The following is a 22711-nucleotide window of genomic DNA, read 5'->3' as shown; positions in this document are numbered from 1 at the left end:
TGCCCAGTTTGAGAATCAAGATTGACTAATTGAAAATACATTTTAAGAGGAACAAGTTGCTACATATTCAGATAAGGGGGACAGGAATAGTTAGAGGTTTAGAAACCATGTTAAATGAGGACATGGAGTTGTTTAAATTACAAAAGAAACATTTTAGTTAATTCATGATAGTCATATTCAAATATATGACCAGCTGTCATTTGGTAGAGGTAGTAAACCCTTTCCACATTACTATTACTTCCATGTTATTGGGATCAATCAATAGATCTTTCTTATAAAGATTAAAATTTCAGCCACATAGGCAATCAGAGCAGTCAAAAATATTTGCTATCATTGAAGGTATTCAAGAGACTTCCTGACTTTGAGAGACGTGGTAGAAAGGCTTTATATATTAGACCAAATGATCTCAGAAGTTCTTTTCAATTCTAAAGATTTAGCAAAGTATTATGGTTAATAAAGAAATATATACGTTTGTTATATGCAGGTGATAAAATGGGTATCTTTTTTCAAATTAATTTTTTAGCATAATATATTACAACATCAATATGAATTATATTATTTTTGTTGATTAACAAAGCATATTAGCATCTTATAATTCTTGTTGGGCAATAAGTGTGCCTGTGAGAAGGAATAAAAGTTCTCTTTGAAATATAGTCTTAAAGAAATAGAAAAGAGATAGAAAAGTGAAAAAGAAACATCTCCACTATCCTTTAAGTTTCCTTTATGTGCAAGGATTCTCCTAGAGAAAGTTAGTCTCAAGGCTAATTACATAAATTTTAGAGATAAGAAATGTGCCATTTGACAAACAGTATTTCAGTACACTGAATTGAATAGAATCTCTTGGCCTGGAAGAACTGGCATGTTTAATTTACTCCAAAGAGGAATTTATTCTTTGAGAGAATCTTTCCAACAAATGTCCATATGGAAAAATGAGCCAGGATAGTCTTAGATTAGGAAGAAAACATTTCTCTAATCCAACAACTGATGCAGAATTCAAAAGAAAATGTTTAGACTTGTTGGTATTATTAACACATTGCTAAGTAAGTTAGGCAACTTGTAATCAAATAAGGAGACATTAATTATTAAAAAAACCTAAACTAAGAAATAAAGCAATTCCTATATGATTTTCTCTCTCTGTCTCTGTGACTGTCTCTCTGTCTCTGACTCTCTCTCTCTCTCTCTCTCTCTGGCTGTCTGTTGCTCTCTTTCTCTCTGACTCTGTCTCTGTCTCTCTGTCTCTATCTCTGCCTCTCTCTCTGTATATATATATATATATATATATATATGTGTATATATATATATATATACATATATATATATATCACATGTATATAATGCTCTCAAGTTTACAAAGAACTTTGACTTTTACAAAGCATTTTCCATGTAACAATTCTGCTAATGAGATAGTCAAAGTATTTTTATACCATCTTAGAGGTAAGGAAAGAGAGGTAAGAAAGGTGTTTGGATATACCTATAGTCATACAGATAGAAAGTGTCAGAGTCAATAATCTAGCCCAGTTCTCTTGACTCCATATTGACTGTACCGTATTTCTTCTGTAATAATCCAAAGATTTTTACAATATCTATATAAGTCATTATGTTTTTAGAAGTTTTACAAATAATAAGTTTGTTTTTGATATCACAAAATTTTCCACTGTGAGATAGCTTTATCCAACAATAATTATGAGATTAATTTGGATTTGGGTGAGGGATGAAGCCTGAAAGCATTAAACTAAACCAAAGACACTAACTGCATTGCCAATCATGTATTCTCTTTAGATATTCCACTGGACTGGGAGTCAGAAAACTGGATATCTATTCCTGCTTCTGCCACAATTCAGCTGGCTGACTTTGGGCAAGTTCCTTTACTTCTCTTTCCTCTCCCGTATTTTCAGGCAGTTAGACTAAATGTTCTCTGAGATCCCTTCCAGCTCTAACATTTTATGGATCAATGATCACCTCCCTCTGTCGATTTTGGGTAAGAGTACTGTATTTAAATTCTTGACATACTGTATTAATTATTTTTCTGATTTAATAAATTATCTCAAATTCATTGTGAAATCAAACAATTCTGCCAGTAAACAAGTAATACAATGTCATATGTATCATGCCTTGAGCCTAAATTAGTGTGGACATTTATTTAACTGATGTCATCGTCAATAGATTACTATCTTAAAATCAAAACTGATTTGGCATTACAGAATATATCTGCAGGGAGTTTGAAGCAAGCTGTCCTTTGATGCCTTCTTATCTCAACCAGGTCCTGTGGACTGGGTAATACTCCTGAATGTGTGAAGAACAAGAGAATGTGTGACTTTTGCTCAGCAGTCTTTTCCTGTGTTTATTATCTACTATGCTAGTGACAGTAATGACCAGGTCATGATGGCAAAATGAAGGCTGCTTTTTTCCTATTGGCTGACTGCCGATTCACCATCAACCTGGAAAGGGTGATAATATTAATAAGTTTTTTTTTTTCTTTTTGGCAAGCACAAGTCTCCACTCATTTAAATTTTAAAACAGAATTTGAACAATGACTATGCATTAGTGGGCATTTTCAGTGACATTTGAAAAACAGAATCACAGGATTTAAGAGCTAGAAGGAACTATAGAGATTACTTTGTCCAAGCTCTTCATTTAAATGATGATTAAATCATCATCTTTTGAGAGGCAGTGTGAGATAGTGGATAGAGAGGCAAGATGACCTGGGTTCAAGTCCTACCTTTGAAACAAACTGACTGTGTGACCCTAAATAGGACACTTTAACCTCTCATTGTTCCAGGGATCTTTGTGAGATTCTAAGCTGCAGAGTAGTTGCTAATCTATATTGTTAAAGGGAGTTTCCTCATTGGAAGTACCCTAAAGCAATATAAATTCCAAGTCTATTTCCTCTCCCCTTCTCAAAAACAGCAACACAACTTGAGACCCAACTTTCAATCAAGTGATGTTTGAAGTGTGCCTAAAAGAAAATGTCATGTGAAATGAAATTTTGAGAAATCTAGGAAGATTTATATGAACTAGAAAAGCTAAGATTTACATGTATAAGCAGTACAAATAGAATAGATCTAAGAGAACAAAACACATGATTACACTAGCACCAAAATAGGGAAGATAACACCAAAATTCTGCCAAACTAAGAGTAATTATAATGACCCATTTTCATCTCAGAGAAAAAAAGAAACATTGCTCAATCTTCCTGGAAGAGGGGTGAAAAACCAGAGGTGAGTGATTTTGCATATACTGTTCAGATGCAATTATTGATCATTGGATCTTATTCAAAATTTTGTTTCAGAGTTTTATGTATTGGGAAATGATCTTAATAGGAAAAGATATAAATAAGAGTTATTGTTTATTATTAATTGAAAAATAAAGACAATTGGCCATATGCTGATTTTCCCAGAGCTCTAGCTCCTTTTTCAAAGAGCAGTCTTTAGCTCTAAGGTATATTTAGAATCTGTCTCTTCAGCCATTTCAGCCATTTCTCATTAAAGGAATTAATTAATTTATTTATTTAGGATTTATAACATACTTTATTTTCCAAATTATTTGAAGTAGTTTACCAAATTGAATACACCATAGAATAGTACAATTAAAAACTGAAAAAAAATAAAGTTAAAAGGAGCAGAGAAATTAATGATACCAAGCACATGAGATAGGCTAATTTTTATATCCACTGATTATTGTTTCCTTTTAACTGTGATAAAAAATGAGAAATATGAAATATCATGGGTTATATAGTATACATTGCCTGAGAAAATAAAGCAGACATGAGATAGGTTAATTTTTGTATCCAAAGATTATTGTTTCCTTTTAACTATAATAAAAAATGGGAAATACCTTGGGTTACAAGGTACTCCTTACATGAGAAAATAAAACAGACAAGTTCTTGAGACATTTTTTTCTGGTGCTGAATTCAAGGAAGAAATATGTCATATTGTAAAAGGTACCATGAATTTTTTTGTATGGTACATGTTATGTAATGCATTGTAGGAAAAAGAGAATTGAGTCAGATTCAGTCAATTCCTGACTTTTTTATTTATTAGACATGTGCAAAAGAGTTAGAAATGTTGCTTAAATTAGGTCTTAGAAACCCTCTAGCAGAATTGAAGAGATTCTTGTTAAATAATAATTCAGTGAAGAAATTTCTACCATGTAAGTGAGAGTGGAAGTGGACTTCAACTTACTTTTTAGGCACTTTTCCTAATCTGAGCTTCAAAACTTCCCCTGAGCACTAAGCCTCTTGGAATATACATACACATACCCTTGCAATTTCAACTCACTTCAATTTAATTTAATAACTAACTGCCTATCATATGCAAGGTAGTTGAGATACAAAAGATAAAAAAAGAAATATTTCCTGCTTTCGAGGAACTTTTGTTTTCTTTGAGAGAAAACAGCATGTTTGTAGCTAACCTAGTTCATCATATATTCAAAGAAAATAGTAATAGTTGGAAAAGATAAGGAAAAGTCCTAATCCTATAGAAGTGGGAGGAAAGATTTGAGGCATCCTTGGGAATAGCTGTATTACATGAAATAAATGAATCCATCTAATTTGAACTCAATTAGAGATAATTCAGAGAAATTTCTGAATTATTAGAACCAAATTTTAGAGCTCAGTATTGGAATTAGGAGCTTCAGAGTGATGATAGATCTATCAGTCAGGTCAACATTATTGTGGTCAGCACTGAGATGAACAAAGCTGAAATAATAATACTGCAGTGAAATTCCTCAATGATGCATTCCAAGGAAAGAAAGAGAAGGAAGAAAGGAAGAAGGGAATGGGTAGGGAGAAATGTAAATGTACAGGGAAGAATTAAAATGAAAGAAAGAGTATTTAGCACATCTTTCTGTGATGTACATTGGGTAAATTTTATGATATTTAGTCACTTTTTTTTTTCTAATCTGAGCTTTAACATTGTGGTAAGAACTGTTATGAACAAAAACAATAATACTGTGGTGAAATTCCTCAATGTAATGGGTAAATTTTATGAATATTTATGTAATATATATATATATATATACATAAGAACATTCAGAAGTTTAGTAACATGTAAATTTGGTGAAGTCTTCATTAATGATACAAAGGTTTATTAGAAGTATATTCACTTGACTTCTGTGCTATAGATAACTGGAGGAAAAAGAGGAAGTGGTAGAAATTATATTTAAAGGATGCATATGCAAAGGTTCAATGGCAAATTCGTGAGTTGGATTCTAAAATTCTGTCACTTTCTACTTTGAGAGGCAGTCTTGCTGAATGGACAGAATTGGATGCGCAATCATATCAATTTGAATCCAAGCTCAGACATTTGCTAGTTGTGTGACAGTGGGCTCTCTGAGCTTTAGTTACCTCATCTGTAAAACTGGTATTATAATAATAGCTTTCTGAGCAATTCTAAAAAGCTGAATCAACTGAATGTTATTATAGAGATTAACAGAATATTCAAGCTGAAAGAGAAGTTAGAAGTTATCAAGTCTAAAATTTTAGTTTTATAGATGAGGAAATTTCAAAAAGCCCCAAATGGCTAAGAGTCCATAGCTATGAGGTCATCAAACTTGAACTAGAATACAAGTCTAACATCCAGGCTAGTGAAGCCACAGTGGTTTCCACTGCTATATCCCATATGTCAAATCATTTGAAAACAATACAGTTCTCAGATTTGAAACTCTAAAAAAACTCACTGCAAAATTCAGCCAAGGTTCAGGCATAGTTAAGAACACTCTTTATGATTGTACAGTACTGTAGATGTAGATGGTTTCAGAACTTGGGTTAACTCTGTATTGGTGCTTATGGGCCCTTAAAGTTGCCTGTATGAATAAACCCTTACTATCAGCTTTTAAAAAAGAAAAACAAATTAAGATAGTAGAATATACCCCCCAATTCAAAATTAAAGCTTTTTTTTTTGTTGAAGATTGGTGGGAAATTTTGGAAACAAAATTACATAGTGTATGAAATGAGAAAAACCTAGGTTTTCATCGTACTTTTGACATAATACCTATGTTGTTTGGGGGGCAAGTCATTCAACCTCTTTTTGCCTGAGTTTTGTCACTTTTAAAATGTTGATTTGGACTATAGATAGCTGACTAGATGGTCTAGCTTTATGAAAGAGGACTTCAGATTCATGACAGGAAAGAGGAATTTGCTATAATAGTCAAGAGGAGGTCAGAAGATTTTAAGCAAGAAAGTAATAAAAATATTTAAGAAAGATATAAATTCATAAAATATTTCATTTGTGAAGAAAGTGAATATTGAATACCGATATAAAGGTGTCAAATATGAATCAGATTCAAATGTAATTGGGAAATAACTTACAACATACATAAAATATACTAGAACATAGTTAGTTAATGTATGAATCCTTAGATTACTACTCTAGACCAATGTTGTCAAACTCAAAAAGAAATAGATCCTTATAGAAAGTTACCTAAAACAATTTACCAGGATTACAGAGGCAGAAGACCAGGAATGGGGAATGTGCATTCCAGAATCAGGATATCATTTGATCTGACACTGCCAAGATAACCACAATCGATGCTCAAAATTCAATAAATCAAGGAGCTTTTTAGCGTTAAGACTTTTAAGTTGCTAATTTGTATGTCCCTCAAATGAGATTATAAATATCTGAATGACCCTCATCAAAAAACAAGGTTCCCCACCCCTGCGATAGAAAAAGATGATATTTTAGCTAGTTCTTCCTGCCTATTAGGCATTCTCTTTTATTCCATTTTGCCTCTCCTTTATTTCAGGATATGCTCTATGATTTGACAAGAATTAAAGTTAAGCTCACTGACCTAAAGCCTGTAGAACTGTTTTTGTTCTCCTCCTCCTCCTCCGCCTCCTCCTCCGCCTTCCTTTTGAAAATGTAGACATTTTCCCTTCTCCATTTTTTTCAATCTCTTCTGACTTTTCATAATCATTTAAAGGTCATTGATAGTGACTGTAATTCAATTTGTCACTTTTGTTAGTAACTGAAAATGAAGTTTATTTGGGAGTTGAGATTTGAGTTGTTCAAAGACCATTGTTTTCTTGGTTTTACTACTTAACTTGGGTATCAGTTCCTTTTGTCCTGTCCTTCCAAATCACATTCCTTGGCATAGAAAACAAAAAATAGGATGAACAATTTTCCATTCATTCCCCTTATCTTTTATCATCACCCCATATATACTGAGTGTAGCATTTTGTCTCCCCCCACCCCACTTCTTTCTGGGTTTGCATTAATTTTAGCTTTCTTTACTAGCTTTCACTCAATCTGAACTTTAGCTCTTATCATTATCAAAGAGGTCCATGATTAGAAATGGGCTAAGAACCTTGGTTTCAGAGAACCTAATTTTCCTTAAGTATAAAATGAAGATTTTGAATTAGATGATCTCTAAAACTCTAGTATAGTAATGATGATAATGATAATAAAATTGTCATTTATACATCACTTTAAGGTTTGCAGAGTGCTTTATAGATATCAGTTCACTTGATCCTTACAATGACTATGAGAAGTAGGTGTTAATATATTAACATTTTGTGTTTAGTATTAAAATATATTAATTAATATTATTATAATTTTACAGATGACTTAGACAGAGGTTAAGTGACTTGCCCAGGATCATATAACTGTCTGAATCAAGATTCAAACTCAAATCTGTTTGAATCAAAGTGATACAAAGTTCCACCTAATAAAAAGCATTTATGTAATGCTTTAAGTTTGCAAAGTACTTTACAAATTGATCTAATTTTAATCTCAGTAATGTTTGGAGTTATGTGTTATCACTATTATCTCTGTTTTACAGATGAAGAAACTGAGTTTGAGGAAAATCAAGTGACTTGTCTAGGATCATAGAGTTAATAAGTAACTTAGGCTGTATTTGAACTCATCTTTTTGAAATCATGTCTAGTCTCCCATCCATGGAATCAATCCCCTTGCCAATCCTATAATATTAAGGTTTTTACCACTCACTCATCACTACAAAGACCAGAATTTAAGTGGACTACAAAGCACCAGTTATATTAATTGGTGCTTTGCATTATTTACCCAATTGCAAATAAAAGAGATATAATGAAAAAATATTTCAAAGTAAAATATTAATATTTTGATTATAATTTTATGACTCTAGTAAGAAATAAAATTCTAATTTTTTGCATATCAGTCCCCTTTACTCTATTCTGAAAATAACTATTTCCTTTTCATGCCTCCCTGAGCTAGAATATGATTCACATAACCTTTTAGTTGATAAAAATTCTTGGGTCTCTTTCCCGAAAATCTAAAACAAAATCACCATTTCACATGGCTGCTGTCAAAACCTATTGTCATCCTGCTAATGGAATCTATTACAAATGTCTTTTTACAGTCAGTAAGGGATGTGACCATTCATCAACAAAATAGTTTTTAGTGTTGTCTTGACCCATACTTTGAAAGTCATAACAGTATTCCCCCCCCAGTAGATGTTTATAATGGCTATTGATACTGATTTTGATAAGTTAGAAATAAAAAAAAACTATCATATGATGAACTGAGTCTTTGGGAAAGAGTTCCTGGTTTTCTGTGCATCAAGGAGGAATGTTAATTTCCCTACCACTGAGATTTAACTGAAATTATATCAAAAGGTGTTTTGATTTAGAGTTTAGAAAAAAATTTCTAAAACCCATAAATCAGAGATAAATTCTCTTTATGAATTTGTTAAATAAAAAAGAATACATTTTGTAAATATACATGCATACACATGTGTTTGGTAGCATTGGTTATGGAAAAATGATCATTTAAATAATCATCTTGCTTGAGTCAGCATTAATTTTTTAAATTTCTTCTGACTTGATTATGTTTGATGGACTAGGAGTTATTAATAATAGTAGAGGATAGAAAGTGAGCCTCAAATCCAGGGAGACCTGTGTTCAAAACCTGTCTCTGACATATTTTGACAGTGTGATGTTGGAAAATTTATTAAATTTCTCTGTCTCTAGTACAGTGGTGTCAAGTTCATATAGAAAATGATCCCTGAGTCTGCATATCAACTTAGAAAATCACAAATTGACCCTATCTATGTTGTAGTTTTTAATTTTATTAAACATTTCCCAGTTGCATTTCAATCTAGTTCAGATCCTGCTCATTTGATATTTCTATTCTAGGCAACTCTCTAAGACTATAAGTGTCAACTTCTGTATGGAGAGGGAATGTCCTCAATCTGGGAGTTTTCCTATATCAGTGAAACTACAGATCTAGTCTCTATTTTTAACTATTATTGTTAATAGTTATTCTTTTGAACCTAAAACCACTCTCTTAGGTATGGCTAGAGATGTTATTTTCCCCACTTGCAGATGAGGAAATTAAGGTTGAGATGTAAGGAGTCTTATCCATGGTCATATAGCTAGTGTCTAATGGAGAGAATCAAAAACAGGTCTTCTCAACTCCAAGTCTTTCACTGGTCACTATAGTATGCTGTTCATCATGGAGAAGAACAGTCTAAAACAAAATACTTTAATACTAATTAATCTTACAAGGAAATAAAAGAATGCTTGCTTTCACTTCTATCGTCTAGAATTCCTAGATTAATTCAAGGCTCAGCTTAAGAGCCACGTGACCTGAAGACTTCTTGAATCTCCCTTATTTAATAACCTGCTATCTCACCTTACCCTCAAATTACATATTATTTACCTTGTATATATTTTTGTTGTTATTGTTCATTTGTTTCAATATTGTACACACACACACACACACACACATATGTATACATATATATATATATATATATATACACACTGTTTCTCCTCACCTATCACTTTAGAAAATATCTTAAAAACAAGAACGGCTTTCAATTTTGTTGTTGTATATCTAATCCATTAGTACAATGAATGTAGCATATTAGGCACTTAGCAACTGCTTATCACATTAAATTGGAAGTGTTAGATTATCCCTGGAAGTGAACCTCTGGGGTTGGAACCAGAGTAATATAAAGAAGATATTAAGAGACTTCCCAAGTGACAGAGCCTTAGGCTCTCAACATATGGGGAAGGGGAGGGCTAAGATACTGAGAATGCTTTCTGTGAGTAATATTAAAAAAAGAAATAATAGACATTGTCACTTCCTTCAAGAAACTAAAAATAAGAACTTGAAACATGTCCACTTTCCTACTTGCCACCATGCTTATGAAAAACAAATGTTTCATTTTGCTTTGTTTTATTGAAATACTACCTATTACTTAAGTCAATGATTCTTAACCATTCTATGCATTCTGGCCTTCTTTGGTTATGAAGCCTATGGAGTCCTCCAAATATTGTTTTAAGTGCATAAGATAAAACACACACATATAATATTATAACAAAGGAATCCAGTTATTTTGAAATACACTTATCAAAATTATTTTAAAGAGTTTAAGAATTCTTGACTTAAAAATATCCTCATCCTATGCCACCATTTCTCTGATAATGCTAACATCTAATATTTATTAAAATTTATTGGATTTTTATAATCTTCCCTCCAAAGGGAAGATATAAGCCTACTTTTAAATAACTATAAACAAAGAGTAATGAAAGGAGAGATTAAAAGTAACCTCATTATTTTTATTTCTTTTTTCTTTTTTTGGCAAGGCAGTGGGGTTAAGTGACTTGCCCAAGGTCACACAGCTAGGTAATTATTAAGTGTCAGAGACTGGATTTGAATTTAGGTTCTCCTGACTCAAGGGCTGCTGCTCTATCCACTAGCTGTGCCCCCTTTTTTTGCAAGGCAATGGTGTTAAGTGACTTGCCCAAGATCAAGGGTAACCTCATTTTAAATGATATTATTACATGATCATTTGTTGTTGAGCCATATCTGATTTTTCATGAAAAATACTGGTGTGGTTTTTAATTTCCTTTTCCAGCTCATTTTACAGATGAGGAAACTGAGGCAACCTGAGTTAAGTCATTTGTCTAGAGGTGATGCCAGATTTGAATTCAGTAATATGAGTCCTCCTGGCTCCAGACTCAACACTTAATCCACTGCAACACCTAGCAGCCACAAATACTCACTAGCCCAGCCTAAAATATTAGGCAACTGAACTGAATATTAAAATGAGTAGACATATTTGGCGCTTTAGTGAAAGGGATTGAGGTTTTCTAGTATTCTGATAGTTAAGAGTGAGTTTGCCCTCTAAGAAGAATAATATAGACAAAGTATGGATCAAACAATACTTTTTGGAGCCAGAATCATTTAAACAATTTGTTCACTTCAGAATTTAACAGTTGCCCAGCACCCAGTTACTCTCTGCCAACAGACAATACCCCTGCTTTTGCTTTAGTGAAGGGATGCAGTAAAGGGATGATACCACTCCACAGTCCCTGCTACAGTTTTTATGACAGTTTTGATTTTCTGTTCATCATGGGTGATCAGGTAAAGATAATTTTATATTCTAGAGTCCCTAATTGATAATACATTTTAAGTGGTGTGCAACTCATACAATGGCAAGGGGCTTAACATTTAATTACACATCTTCATTTTGCAGATTAAGAAATTGAGGGCCTGTGTAATGAAGTGGCCCAGGCAGAATGGAGCAGAACTGAGTTCAAATCTTTATATAATTCTATATCACACACTCCATTCAATGAGGCTATACTTCCTACTTATCATGCATTCAAAACAGATTAGAGCTAAAAAAAAAGACATTTGTGAAATTTTACTCCATGGGTTCCTGTCTTGGCTCCATGGTCATCCATACATATATTTTACAGAATCTATGATCTTGGATAAAAAAAAAATTGCATCTGTATTTTTACTAATATCTAATTGAAATTTAGCATTTTCTTCAATTACTAATGGTAGCAATAATCAGCAGTATGAGAAGGGATCTAATAAGCATCAACAGACTGCCATAAGGATAGAAAATGCAGGAAAAAAAGTTAAGAACCGGCTCTAATAGAATCTCTTCATTTTACTGAATGGTTAAGCTCCTTGCTTTGGAGTAAACAATAATGGTCAAATATTAAACATTGCTAATGTCTATAGCGATAAGATTAGTGAATTTAAGACTCTATTCTTTATATGTGTTGTATATTTCTATTGATGTACATGTCATCTTCCCAATTAGAATATAATCTCTCAAAAGGCAAAGATTCTTTTTTGTATTTTCTTTGTGTCTCCACTGTTTCCAATAGTGACTAGAACAAGTGAAACAATAAATGTCTGTTGATTGATTGATGATCTTTTTCTTACAATGATCTTATAAAAGGGACTCCTTTTTTTGCTTAATATAAACCCTGACCCTCCATTTCGGGTATTAATACTTGAAACAATTCACATTTCCTGGGACTTTGATGCAGAATGCAAGACATATATAAATTTTAATTGACTCATGAAGCTTTAGGCTGTTATTTTAGAAATGTTCTTTAAAAATATAGACATTTAGCCTTTACAACAGAAAGTAAATAGGATCTTAATTTCATGTATCTGCCAATTTATCTTGTTATGAGAAAGTGTTTTTCTTTAGTGTTGACCTGTTTGACCCTTAAACATTTCCACATTAGAATGTAAGCTCATTAGAGGTCATCTTACTTGCTTTTATTGGTAACTCCAGCACGTGAATGAAAATACTAAGCACTTAATTAATGCTCTATTTATCTTCCTACCTACTTACCTATCTCTATTTCTGTCTTTCTGTTTATCTAACTACCTGTCTGTCTGTCTATCTTAGGACAGGTGTTTTTGTGACACTTCCAGTAAAAAGGAATCTCCCTCTACCAATGTAGATATACAAATTAGAATCTTAAAGAGTTGGCTTGGCATGCTGAGAGGCTAAATGACTCACCACGAGCCACCTGATCATTTTATGGCAGAGGCAAGACTTGAATGCAACTCTCCTTGAGTCCAAAGCTAGCTTTGTATCCACTATCAGAGTAGCCTCTTGGCAGTCCATTACACTAATGTAAAAGTTACTGCTTTCCCATTGGTGGTGATGGTATCACCATAGTCAAAATTATCCCAACTGGAGTCATTTTATATTCTTCCTCTTTTAATTTTTTCCTATACAACCAGGTTTCAAAATATCTTCAATCAATCATGATAGTATCTCTTATATTCATAATTTTTCATTTCAACTTCAATCATCAAATATTTATTAGTGCCTACTATGTGTAAGACACTGTGCTAAGTGTGAGGGATGCAAGTGAAAATAGTAAAACAGAGCTTATATTCTAATGGGGAAGATAATAAGGTTATGTATAATTATATGCAACATAAATAAGAAGTTAAGAAAAACAAATTTTTACAAAGTAATTAAATGCAAGATAGTTTGGAAAAGAAGTAAATAGCAGGTGAAGGAATCAGGAAAGACTTCATTCAAAAGATTGTGTTTGAGCTGTATCTTAAAGTAGAAGAATAACGAAAGGAGCAGAAGATGGTGGAGCAATCAATACAAAATGAGAGTTGGGAGATGGAGTGTTATGTGAGGAAGAGAAGGAAAGTCAATTGAACTAGATTTCAAAGTAAGGGAAGGAGTGAAATACTCAATGAGTTTAAAAATGTTGGTTGGAGTCAGGTTGCTTAGAGTTTCAAAAGCTATATAAAGAAGATTATCCTGAGCCTAGATGCTGTAGGAAGCCATTAAAGTTGCTCTATTGAGGGAGTTTTAGTTATCTTTTCTTATTTCACCTGACTTAGAGCTTAAACAACCACAGAAATTATCTAGTCTAACCCCCATTTTATAAAAGCTGGACAATTGTATAACATCAAAAAGTTTTGCTAAAGTCTATATAAACTTTATCCCAGAATGCCTCCCATCCATTAGGTAGGTAATTCTATCAAAAAATGGAGAGGAAATGAAGTTAGTCTGGTATGACTTTGATCAAATAAAGTTGATTTTTTTGTAGTCAGTAATTATTTCTCTAGAATATTTTCCAGGAATTGAAGACAAGTTTGCTAGCCTAATCAAAGAAGTCCAATGCCTTGCCCAGGGTCAAAGTCGATTATCTATAGAACCAGGCTGCACCATAGAGACTATCAGTTCAACTCTATCATTTTCCAGGTGTAGAAACCAAGACCCAGAGAAGTAACATGGCTTGTTCTAAGATCATACAGTAGCAATATCTAACTGAAAATTTTCTGCAGTTGGATATTTTCAGAAACGTTGAAAAATCTACTAAAAGGTTTAAAGTAAGTCCTAAATGTCTAAGTGGAAAAAATATTAAAATATCTTTAGTTATGTGAGCAATAAAGATGGACTCAAATTCACTTGAGAGTTTTTTCCCCTACTTAATTCCAGGTGATAGTGTTAATATACACTTACATGATCAAATAGGAATCTTATTTTATTCTGTCACATAGAAAAATAATCAAACTTCTGATCTTTCTTTTTTTTATAATTTATTTTCTTATAGTTTTTTGTTTTGTTTTGGAAAGGCAAATGGGGTTAAGTGGCTTGCGCAAGACCACACAGCTAGGTAATTATTAAGTGTCTGAGACCGGATTTGAACCCAGGTACTCCTGACTCCAGGGTCGGTACCTTATCCACTGTGCCACCTAGCCGCCCCAAAACTTCTGATCTTTCAAAGAGATAGGTTGGTATGGTATAAAGAGGATGTGGGAGCAAATACTGCCTATGCTATTTATTACCTGTATAATTTTAGAGCAAATCATTTTACTGCCTTGGAATTTGGGTTCCTTCACCTGTAACTTTCTTATATTCTCTAGAGGTTATTTACTGAATCACTCATTCAGTGACATTTTTGTTTTGATTGAGAGGCATTTTTTTCCATCCTACAAACGAGAGACAAAAAGCCATCACGTGTTCTCAGTGGTCCTTAGCTATATATCATGACACAAGAAGAAATATTCTTTTATCCTTCTTCAGAGATTGCACTATTGATTTCCACATATTTCACCTTTAAAATAAAGCTGACTAGTGTCAATACAGTATTAGGATCTACTGTGCTTCATATGTTTTTGAACCATAGCTTTCTTTTTAACTGGAATCAAACCCTACTGTGTGTGAGAGGGAAGAATAGACTGTTTATGTAGAAGGTTGTCTCAAATTTCTGTCTTAAAAAATGAAATCTTAGCATAATAAGGGACTAACCAACCAACTTATATTTAAATCATTAAAATGAAGAACTGTACAGAAGATGGAAGCAAGGGCACATTATAGAACTTGAATAAGAGACTATGATAAAGCCTTGAAAAAGAGCATCAAGAATGCTAACTCAAGGGGCAGCTAGGTGGCACAGTGGATAAGGTACCGACCCAGGAGTCAGGAGTACCTGGGTTCAAATCCGGTCTCAGACACTTAATAATTACCTAGCTGTGTGGCCTTGGGCAAGCCACTTAACCCCATTTGCCTTGCAAAAAAAAAAAAACCTAAAAAAAAAAGAATGCTAACTCAGAATGAGCTGAAGCTGGTGAGGAAGGAAAGGTCAACAAAGATAATTTTTAGCATATATTGCGAGGCAAAGAGAAAGATATATGAGCTTTGCTGGGCATGGGAGTGAGAGTGGGAATACAGAGAAAAAAACATTGATGCTAACCTCTTATTTCATGTTTTCTCTGCAACAGAAACCAACCTTTAAATTATAAGTAGCAAAACTGTTTAAGTAGATGATTTTGGATACAAGTAAGACTGTTGTGAGAGAACACTTATTCTTGATTGATCAAAATAAATCAGCCCAGATGGGTAGGTCTTGGGGGGGTGGGAATGCTAGATGTGATTGCTGTGATTATTTCCAGTTCTGTCTTCTGGATCTACAAAATTTGAAAGATCATAGAAAATGAGAAAGCTATAAGTTTGAAAAAGGATAAATGTCACAATTTTCAACAAAAAGAAGAGGATAGAGGCTGAAAAGTATAGGCCAGCAAACTTCAATTCTTGGAAAATATTCTAGAGAGAGAATCATTGACTACAAAGAGTCAGCTTTATTTGATTAAAGTCACCCCAGACTAACTTCATTTCCCCTCCATTTTTGGTGGAATTACTTACCTAATGTATGGGAGGAAAGCTAGGATAAAGTTTATCTAGATTTTAGCAAAACATTTGACAGACATCTCAACTCTTCTTGTGGAGACGATGGAGAGATGTGGAATAGATAATCAAATGGATTCATAACTGGTTATAAACCTGAACTCAGAAAGTATTTATTAATGATTCATTGGAAACATGGCAGATTTCCAGTAGAGTAGTCCAATTACCTCTGCTTGGCTTTGTACTGTATAACATTTTTTATCAACTATTTGGATAAAATCATAGATGAAATTCTCATCAAATCTGCAAATAACACAAAACAAATAAATTAATCTAACACATGGGATTATAATAAGTATTCAAGAGAAACTTGACTAACTAGAACACTGGCCTTAAATCTTAAGAAAATGAAAGTCATTAGGGACAAAAATATAGTCTTATCCTTGCGTGTAAAGAATCAACTCCACAAATATAATATGGGTAAGACATGTACAAGTTGCTGTTGTTCAGCCATTTTTTAGTAGTGTCAGACTCTATGATTTGAGATTTTTCTTGGCCTAGATACTAGAGGGTTTGACATTTTCTCCTCCAGCTCATTTTAGGAGAGGAAGAAACTGGGGTTTACAAATGAGTCAAGCAGGATTAAGTGACTTGTCCAGGATTTTGAACTCAGGAAAATGAGTTTTTCTTATTCCAGGCCTAGCACTCTGTCTATTGCACCGCTTAGCTTCCCTGAGGTATGCATAGTCAGCTGTTATTCTAAATTAGATCTGGGGTTTTAGTAAACTTGAAGCTTACAAACCAACACTGTAATGGGACACCCAAAAAAGCTAATGAAATCCTAAATTACATTTGGAGGAGCTTCCAGATATAGGGAGGCAATAACCCTGCTGTACTTAATGCTTATGTTTGATGTTTAGTCTTGGGCACCACAGTTGAAAAAGGGCATTCATAAGCTAGAGAATGTCCAGAAGAAGGAATTGAGTATGGTGAATGATTTTGAGGATCATTTGAAGGAATTGAGAATGTTTAGTCTAGAAGACCAGGAGAGTTGTGTTCAATTATTTTAAGGTCTGTAGTCTGGAAGTAGTGAGTTTGTTCTGTTTGATCCAGAGAGCAGAACTAGGGGCAAAAAGTGAAAGTTTTAAAGAGGCAAGAGTAGCCTTGATGTCAGGAAAACTTAAGAGAATTAGAACTGTCTACAAGTGGAATAGCTTGCCTTTAGAGGTGGTGATTTCTCACCCCTTGGAGTTCTTTATTCAAGGACTGGATAGTCATTTGAGGAATATATTATAGTAAGGATTCCTTCATTTATGGACTGGAATAAATGACCTGAAAGTTACTTCCAATGTTCAAATTCAGTAATTTATCCTATTTATATTTTTAATAGTATAAAAAGTATTATTTATATAGTGCTTGTAACATAGCATGTTAACAAATATTATTTCATTCTGTTTTCTCAAGAAACCTGAGAGATGGATGCTATTATTATCCCCAGGTTGCAGATAAGGAAACTGAGGCAAAGATAGAGTAATTTTCTTAGGTCACACAGCTAATAAGCATCTGAGATTGGATTGAAGTCAGATCTTTCTTAGTCCGGGGTCCACAGTGTTTTATCCACAGAGCCACCTATGGTGTTCTGAAGTGGAAAAAATATTTTATGGATGATCTAAGGAATGAACAATAAAATGGAATGAATATGCCCTGCTTGGATCATAAACTTTTCTTGTAGTCTCAGGTTTCATTTGTGAAACTTTTATCTTTTGCTTGTTTACTTTGTTTTGTTCTGCTTTGTTTTTGGCATACTATCACACAATTGTTTCATGTTGACCTTGTGTTAATTAACCTCTTCCAGCTCTTTTCTACATGAAACCCCAGTCTATCTTTCAAGTCAATTCTGCAAGCATTCCTTAAGCATCCACTTTCATGGTCCCTTCCTCATTTGCTAGGGATATACTGACAAAAATAAAATGGTCTTTGTCTTTGGGGAACTGACATTCTATTTGTGGGGAAGGCTAACCATAAAAACACAGATAAGTAAATTTCAAATAATCCCATACAGAGAGAATAGGAACCACTCAGGGGAAAAAGAAAAGACCACCTTGTGCAGTTGATTCTTCTTTGGATGCATTTTAATCCCTATTTATTTCAACCTCAAACTGAAATGTTTGTCCACCCCCAAGAGGAGCATTTCCTGGCAGACAGGCTTTACATGGAACAGGACTTAATTAATGCCAAATTAAAATGGTCCTCAGAACACTGGAACTTGATGTTGAATTCTAATTCCTCTCTTTTCTGAGATTTGTTATGTCCCTTTGAACAATTACCCCTCCTACCACCCACTCTTTCTCATGATCTATTGTCCCCCATTATATCTATCAAGTCAAATCAATTTTTAATAAAATGTTTTAAGCACCCACCATGTGCAAGGTGTTAGTGACAGCAAAAAAAATAGAAAGAATTCCTTGTTTTACTTTATAATTCTGTTTCCTCTACCATAATATATAGACCAAACCATCTTCCCCTTAGTGTCCCTCAGAAATCTTACTATGGGGCACTTAGGTGGCACAGTTCAGACCACCAGCCCTGGAGTCAGGAGGACCTGAATTCAAATCCAGCTTCTGACACATAATAGTTACCTAGCTATGTGACCATAGGCATGTCACTTAACCCCCATGCCTTATTTAAAAAATAAAAGAAAAAAGAAATATAATTGTAGTGAATGAGTTTGTGTTTTATAATGTTCTTTAAAAGAAGCTGCTATACTCAAGTCCATTAAATCAATAAAGATTTATTAATCACCTACTGTAGCATATGTAAGATACAAACAAAAATGAAACAGTCCCTGCCTTTCAGGAGCTTATAATTTGGGGTGCGGGGGTGAGGAGGATATATCTACATATAAAATTAAATTGAAATTATATGGAAAGTAGGTACAAAGGTAGGGAGAGCATGTTGACAGCTAGGGAGATTGAAATAAAATGTAGTTGAATAAAAATGGGTAGAAGGAAATAGAATGAACTGAGACTTGGAAGGAGGGGTCCAATGTAAATGAAAAGAGTTATTCCAAAAGTGAAAAAGAAGCAACCATTGAATATCATCGTTTATTTTAAAATATTCTGCTCCCTGCTGCATTGTGGTGGATGTTAATTAATTAAGTCATCTTTAAAATCGATGGCAAGTCAAGTGTGAAAAATGCTTGTTCTATATGTGGTATGACTAGTGAAAATCAAGTGCTGTCAAATGAAGTGATGTGTCTACTTTTTGATGCCTACTTAGATGTTGATTAGACAATGAGGGTTATGTCTCATATGAAATCTCCTCACTCTCATGATTAGATTTGGCTTGATTTGGCTTCTGAGACATGCCCATCCCAGGTGAGTTAGTGTAGTCATTTAAACCTATATTTGTGGAACGCTATATGTTTATGCCTCCTAAATGCTTACTGATATCTCTGTGGTTTATATGTGACTCTTTGATCTCCCCCCCCCCTTTGGTGTTTGTTTGTCCCTGTAGAACTGAGCTGCAACTTTCAGTGTAGACAGTGAACTTTAATCCATCCAAACCATGGAGACTAACCAGGAATCATCTCTCTTCTTGGTGAAGATTTTGGAGGAGTTAGACACCAAACAAAATACAGTTTCCTACCAGGACCTCTGCAAATCACTGTGCGCTCGATTTGATTTATCTCAGCTAGCCAAGTTGAGAAGTGTGCTGTTTTATACAGCTTGTCTTGATCCAAATTTCCCAGCAACTTTATTCAAAGACAAAATGAGATGCACTGTGAACAATCAGCAATCAAAGAAAATCATGGTGGCGGCAGATATAGTCACCATATTCAACCTGATCCAAATGAATGGGGGGGCAGCAAAAGAAAAATTGCCTGCAGCCCGACAGAAAGTTCGGAAGAATGAATCGTTTGAATCCTGCAGGTCTGACACCGAGATATGCAGTGTGATAGATTGTGTGCCTCCTAATTGTGAGCCAAGAGACAGAGAATTTCACCGGGGCTACTCAGCAAGACGATCATCAAAGTGCCGGAAGATGGACTGCAAAGACTGCCAACAGTTTGTACCTGCCTCAGAGCCTAACTTTTTGTTGGGAGTGAATAAGGAGACCAAAAGCCGGGCAGCTTCGCTTGACAGGCTCCAAGCCCTGGCCTCCTACTCCATTGCAAATTCTCAACCATGTGAAATGCAGAGTACTTATTTCCCCATGAACATTGAGAATGAATCAATATCAGATCAAGACTCCTTGCCCATGAACCCTGGGATCAAAGAAACCTTCATTTCAAATGAGGAGCCCTTTGTGGTCCAATCCTGTGTACAGAAGAGAAACATTTTTAAAGAAGATTTTCATAATCTGATCGCAGTGTCACCGAGTTTAGTGCCCCCTGGCAAGAAAGCAGATGATGTACTGGGGGAGCCACAAACCAGAAAAGAAGCTCATAAGCCAGCCTTCTTTAATCACAGCTTTGAAATGCCATACAATAGCCAATATTTAAATCCTGTTTACTCTCCGGTCCCAGACAAAAGACGGGCAAAGCACGAGAGCTTGGATGATCTCCAAGCTTCCACCTATTTTGGACCAACTACTGTTCTAGGGGCCCAAGAAGGGAAGAGGTGGTCAGGGAGACCCAGTAAGCAGACTGCCTGGCCGGCAAAGAGTTGGAGTTTAAACACTGAGGAGGTTCCCGACTTCGAAAGGTCTTTTTTCAATAGGAACCCAACTGATGAGAAAGCTCGATATCCGGGTTCCAGCAATCAGCCTTCCACCTTTTCAGCCCCAGAAAGGCATCAGACATACCTAAATCCAAAAGATCAACAAGCAATTATCCCTACAAGTTATGCAGTGAAACAAAATGTTCACAAATCTAAAGAGATTTCCTCTCCCATCGACATGGAGAAACATGAGCCAATGAAAAAGTTTAAAGACAAAAGCATTAACTGTACGGTTCAGATGAGCATTGACAAAACAAGTAGTGTGGGGACACAAACTGAACAGCACATTCTGGAGCTCAAGAAATGTAAAGAGATGTGCACCTCCAGTCAGGGCAAGTATGTCGAAAGGCATTCCATTAAACAGTCAGATGAGGACTCCGAAATTGTTAGTGATGACATCAGTGATATTTTTCGGTTTCTGGATGATATGAGCATCTGTGGTTCCACAGGAGTGATACAGTCCTCTTGTTACAACAGCACGGGGTCCTTATCTCAGTTGAATAAATCAGACTGTGACAGTTCACCGGAACACAACCTAACCAAAATTGCTAACGGAGGCATGGGCAATAAGATAGATAAGGGGGTCCGATGCGAAAAAGACACTCCTGAAGATGAGTTGAAGACAAGTGTTTGCAAACTAGTGCTTAGGATTGGAGAGATAGAAAGAAAACTGGAATCTCTGTCAGGGGTCCGAGAAGAAATCTCTCAAGTTTTAGGTAAATTAAACAAGTTGGACCAAAAGATACAACAGCCTGAGAAAGTCAGTGTACAAATCGATCTAAATTCCTTAACAAGTGAGATTCCATCTGATGACAGTACCTCTCCCCGAATATTCCATCCCCACAATGGCTCACATGGAAGCAAGTTAGAAAATAGTCCAGACTGGTGTTGTTCTGATGCTAGTGGAAGCAACAGTGAAAGCCTTCGAGTCAAGGCCTTAAAAAAGAGTCTGTTTACCAGAAGGTCCTCAAGGTCCCTGACTGAGGAGAATAGTGCTACTGAGTCCAAAATAGCAAGCATTTCCAATTCTCCCAGAGACTGGAGGGCGATCACTTACACCAATGAGGTTGGCCTCAATGAAGATGATATAAAAGACAGAGGGGCTGCAGATAATAAGGACTGGCACAGAAAATCAAAAGAGGTAATTTCAATTTAAGCTCATGTAATCAATATTGTAGAAATGCTTGGACACAAGCTATAAAATATTCTCAGCTTGTTTGAAAGTCCAGTCATTACAAGGCATCCCCTCCCTTTTTGCCCACTGTATTTCATCTGGATTTAGTCAATCTATTATTTGCTTTAGAAAGCTCCTTATGCAGCTCAGCAGAATTGAGCTGTTCTTGATTAAGGGGGTCAGTCATTCACAAGATGTATATGCTGGGTTGTTGCAGACAGAAGATAATTTGAGCCAAATGTCTCACATGACCTGGAACCCCAAACTCTGGGCTTATAAAAAAAAAAAAAACCAGGTTCTATTTGGGGACATTTCCCATCCAAATCATATCTCTTCAGCTTATTTTGTCCCTATCCAGAGTATCCCCTGGGAATCTCAGCTCCCTTTCTGGATTTCTCCCTGATAGTCCCTGGCAAATCTCCCTGAACCCTTTTATATGCTGAGTGCAAAGAGTTGGCTCTGGTTCACAGTAGACTAAGCCAACTGAATCATCCCCATGCTGAGACATAATAACAGGGTGGGGGTAGGGTGGAGAAGCAGGGTACAGTGGAAAGAGCACTAGCTCTGATGTCAGAAAATTTGGATGCTCTGTGATCTTGCCTCTGATGCTCTGTAATCTTGGATAAAATACTTAATCTTACTCACCTCATTTTCCTCATCTGTAAAATGAGGGGAGTTAATTAGATTGCCTCTAAGGTCAGTTTTAGCTCTATGTCTATGATTCTTTGATTTCTGTAACCTTTTAAAGAAGTTTTTAAGAGGCATAAACTGGGTCCTTTATGCATAATCAAAATCCCAAACATTGACTTAATCCCTTTAACTTCATGAAAGTCAGTCAAGACATAAGTTATTAAGATATTAATAATACCAAGTAAAATCCATACATAATTGCTGCCCTCAAGAAGTTTATATTTGA

At 34.9% G+C, this 22711-nt stretch overlaps 1 protein-coding gene across 9 annotated transcripts in view; it reads left to right on the top strand.

The window, feature by feature from the left end:
* The window catches only part of MINAR1 (membrane integral NOTCH2 associated receptor 1), a 78128-nt gene that overhangs the window by 43352 nt on the left and 12065 nt on the right, over positions 1 to 22711 (top strand). For 4 of the 9 annotated variants that reach the window (XM_074234027.1, XM_074234028.1, XM_074234026.1 and 1 more), the window contains 2 exons: positions 1780 to 1978; positions 19417 to 21762. In XM_074234027.1, the coding sequence (XP_074090128.1) occupies positions 19468 to 21762 (2295 nt within the window). In that variant the 5' untranslated portion in view covers positions 1780 to 1978; positions 19417 to 19467. Of the gene's footprint in view, positions 1 to 1779; positions 1979 to 2260; positions 3219 to 19416; positions 21763 to 22711 lie in introns of all 9 variants that reach the window. The other 5 variants (XM_074234031.1, XM_074234033.1, XM_074234032.1 and 2 more) reach the window with 3 other exon arrangements.

The sequence above is a fragment of the Macrotis lagotis genome, chromosome 4 (assembly GCF_037893015.1).
Source record: "Macrotis lagotis isolate mMagLag1 chromosome 4, bilby.v1.9.chrom.fasta, whole genome shotgun sequence".
NCBI lineage: Eukaryota > Metazoa > Chordata > Mammalia > Peramelemorphia > Peramelidae > Macrotis > Macrotis lagotis.
Note: the sequence above shows the minus strand (reverse complement) of the source record. Positions and strands in the feature narration are given on the sequence as shown.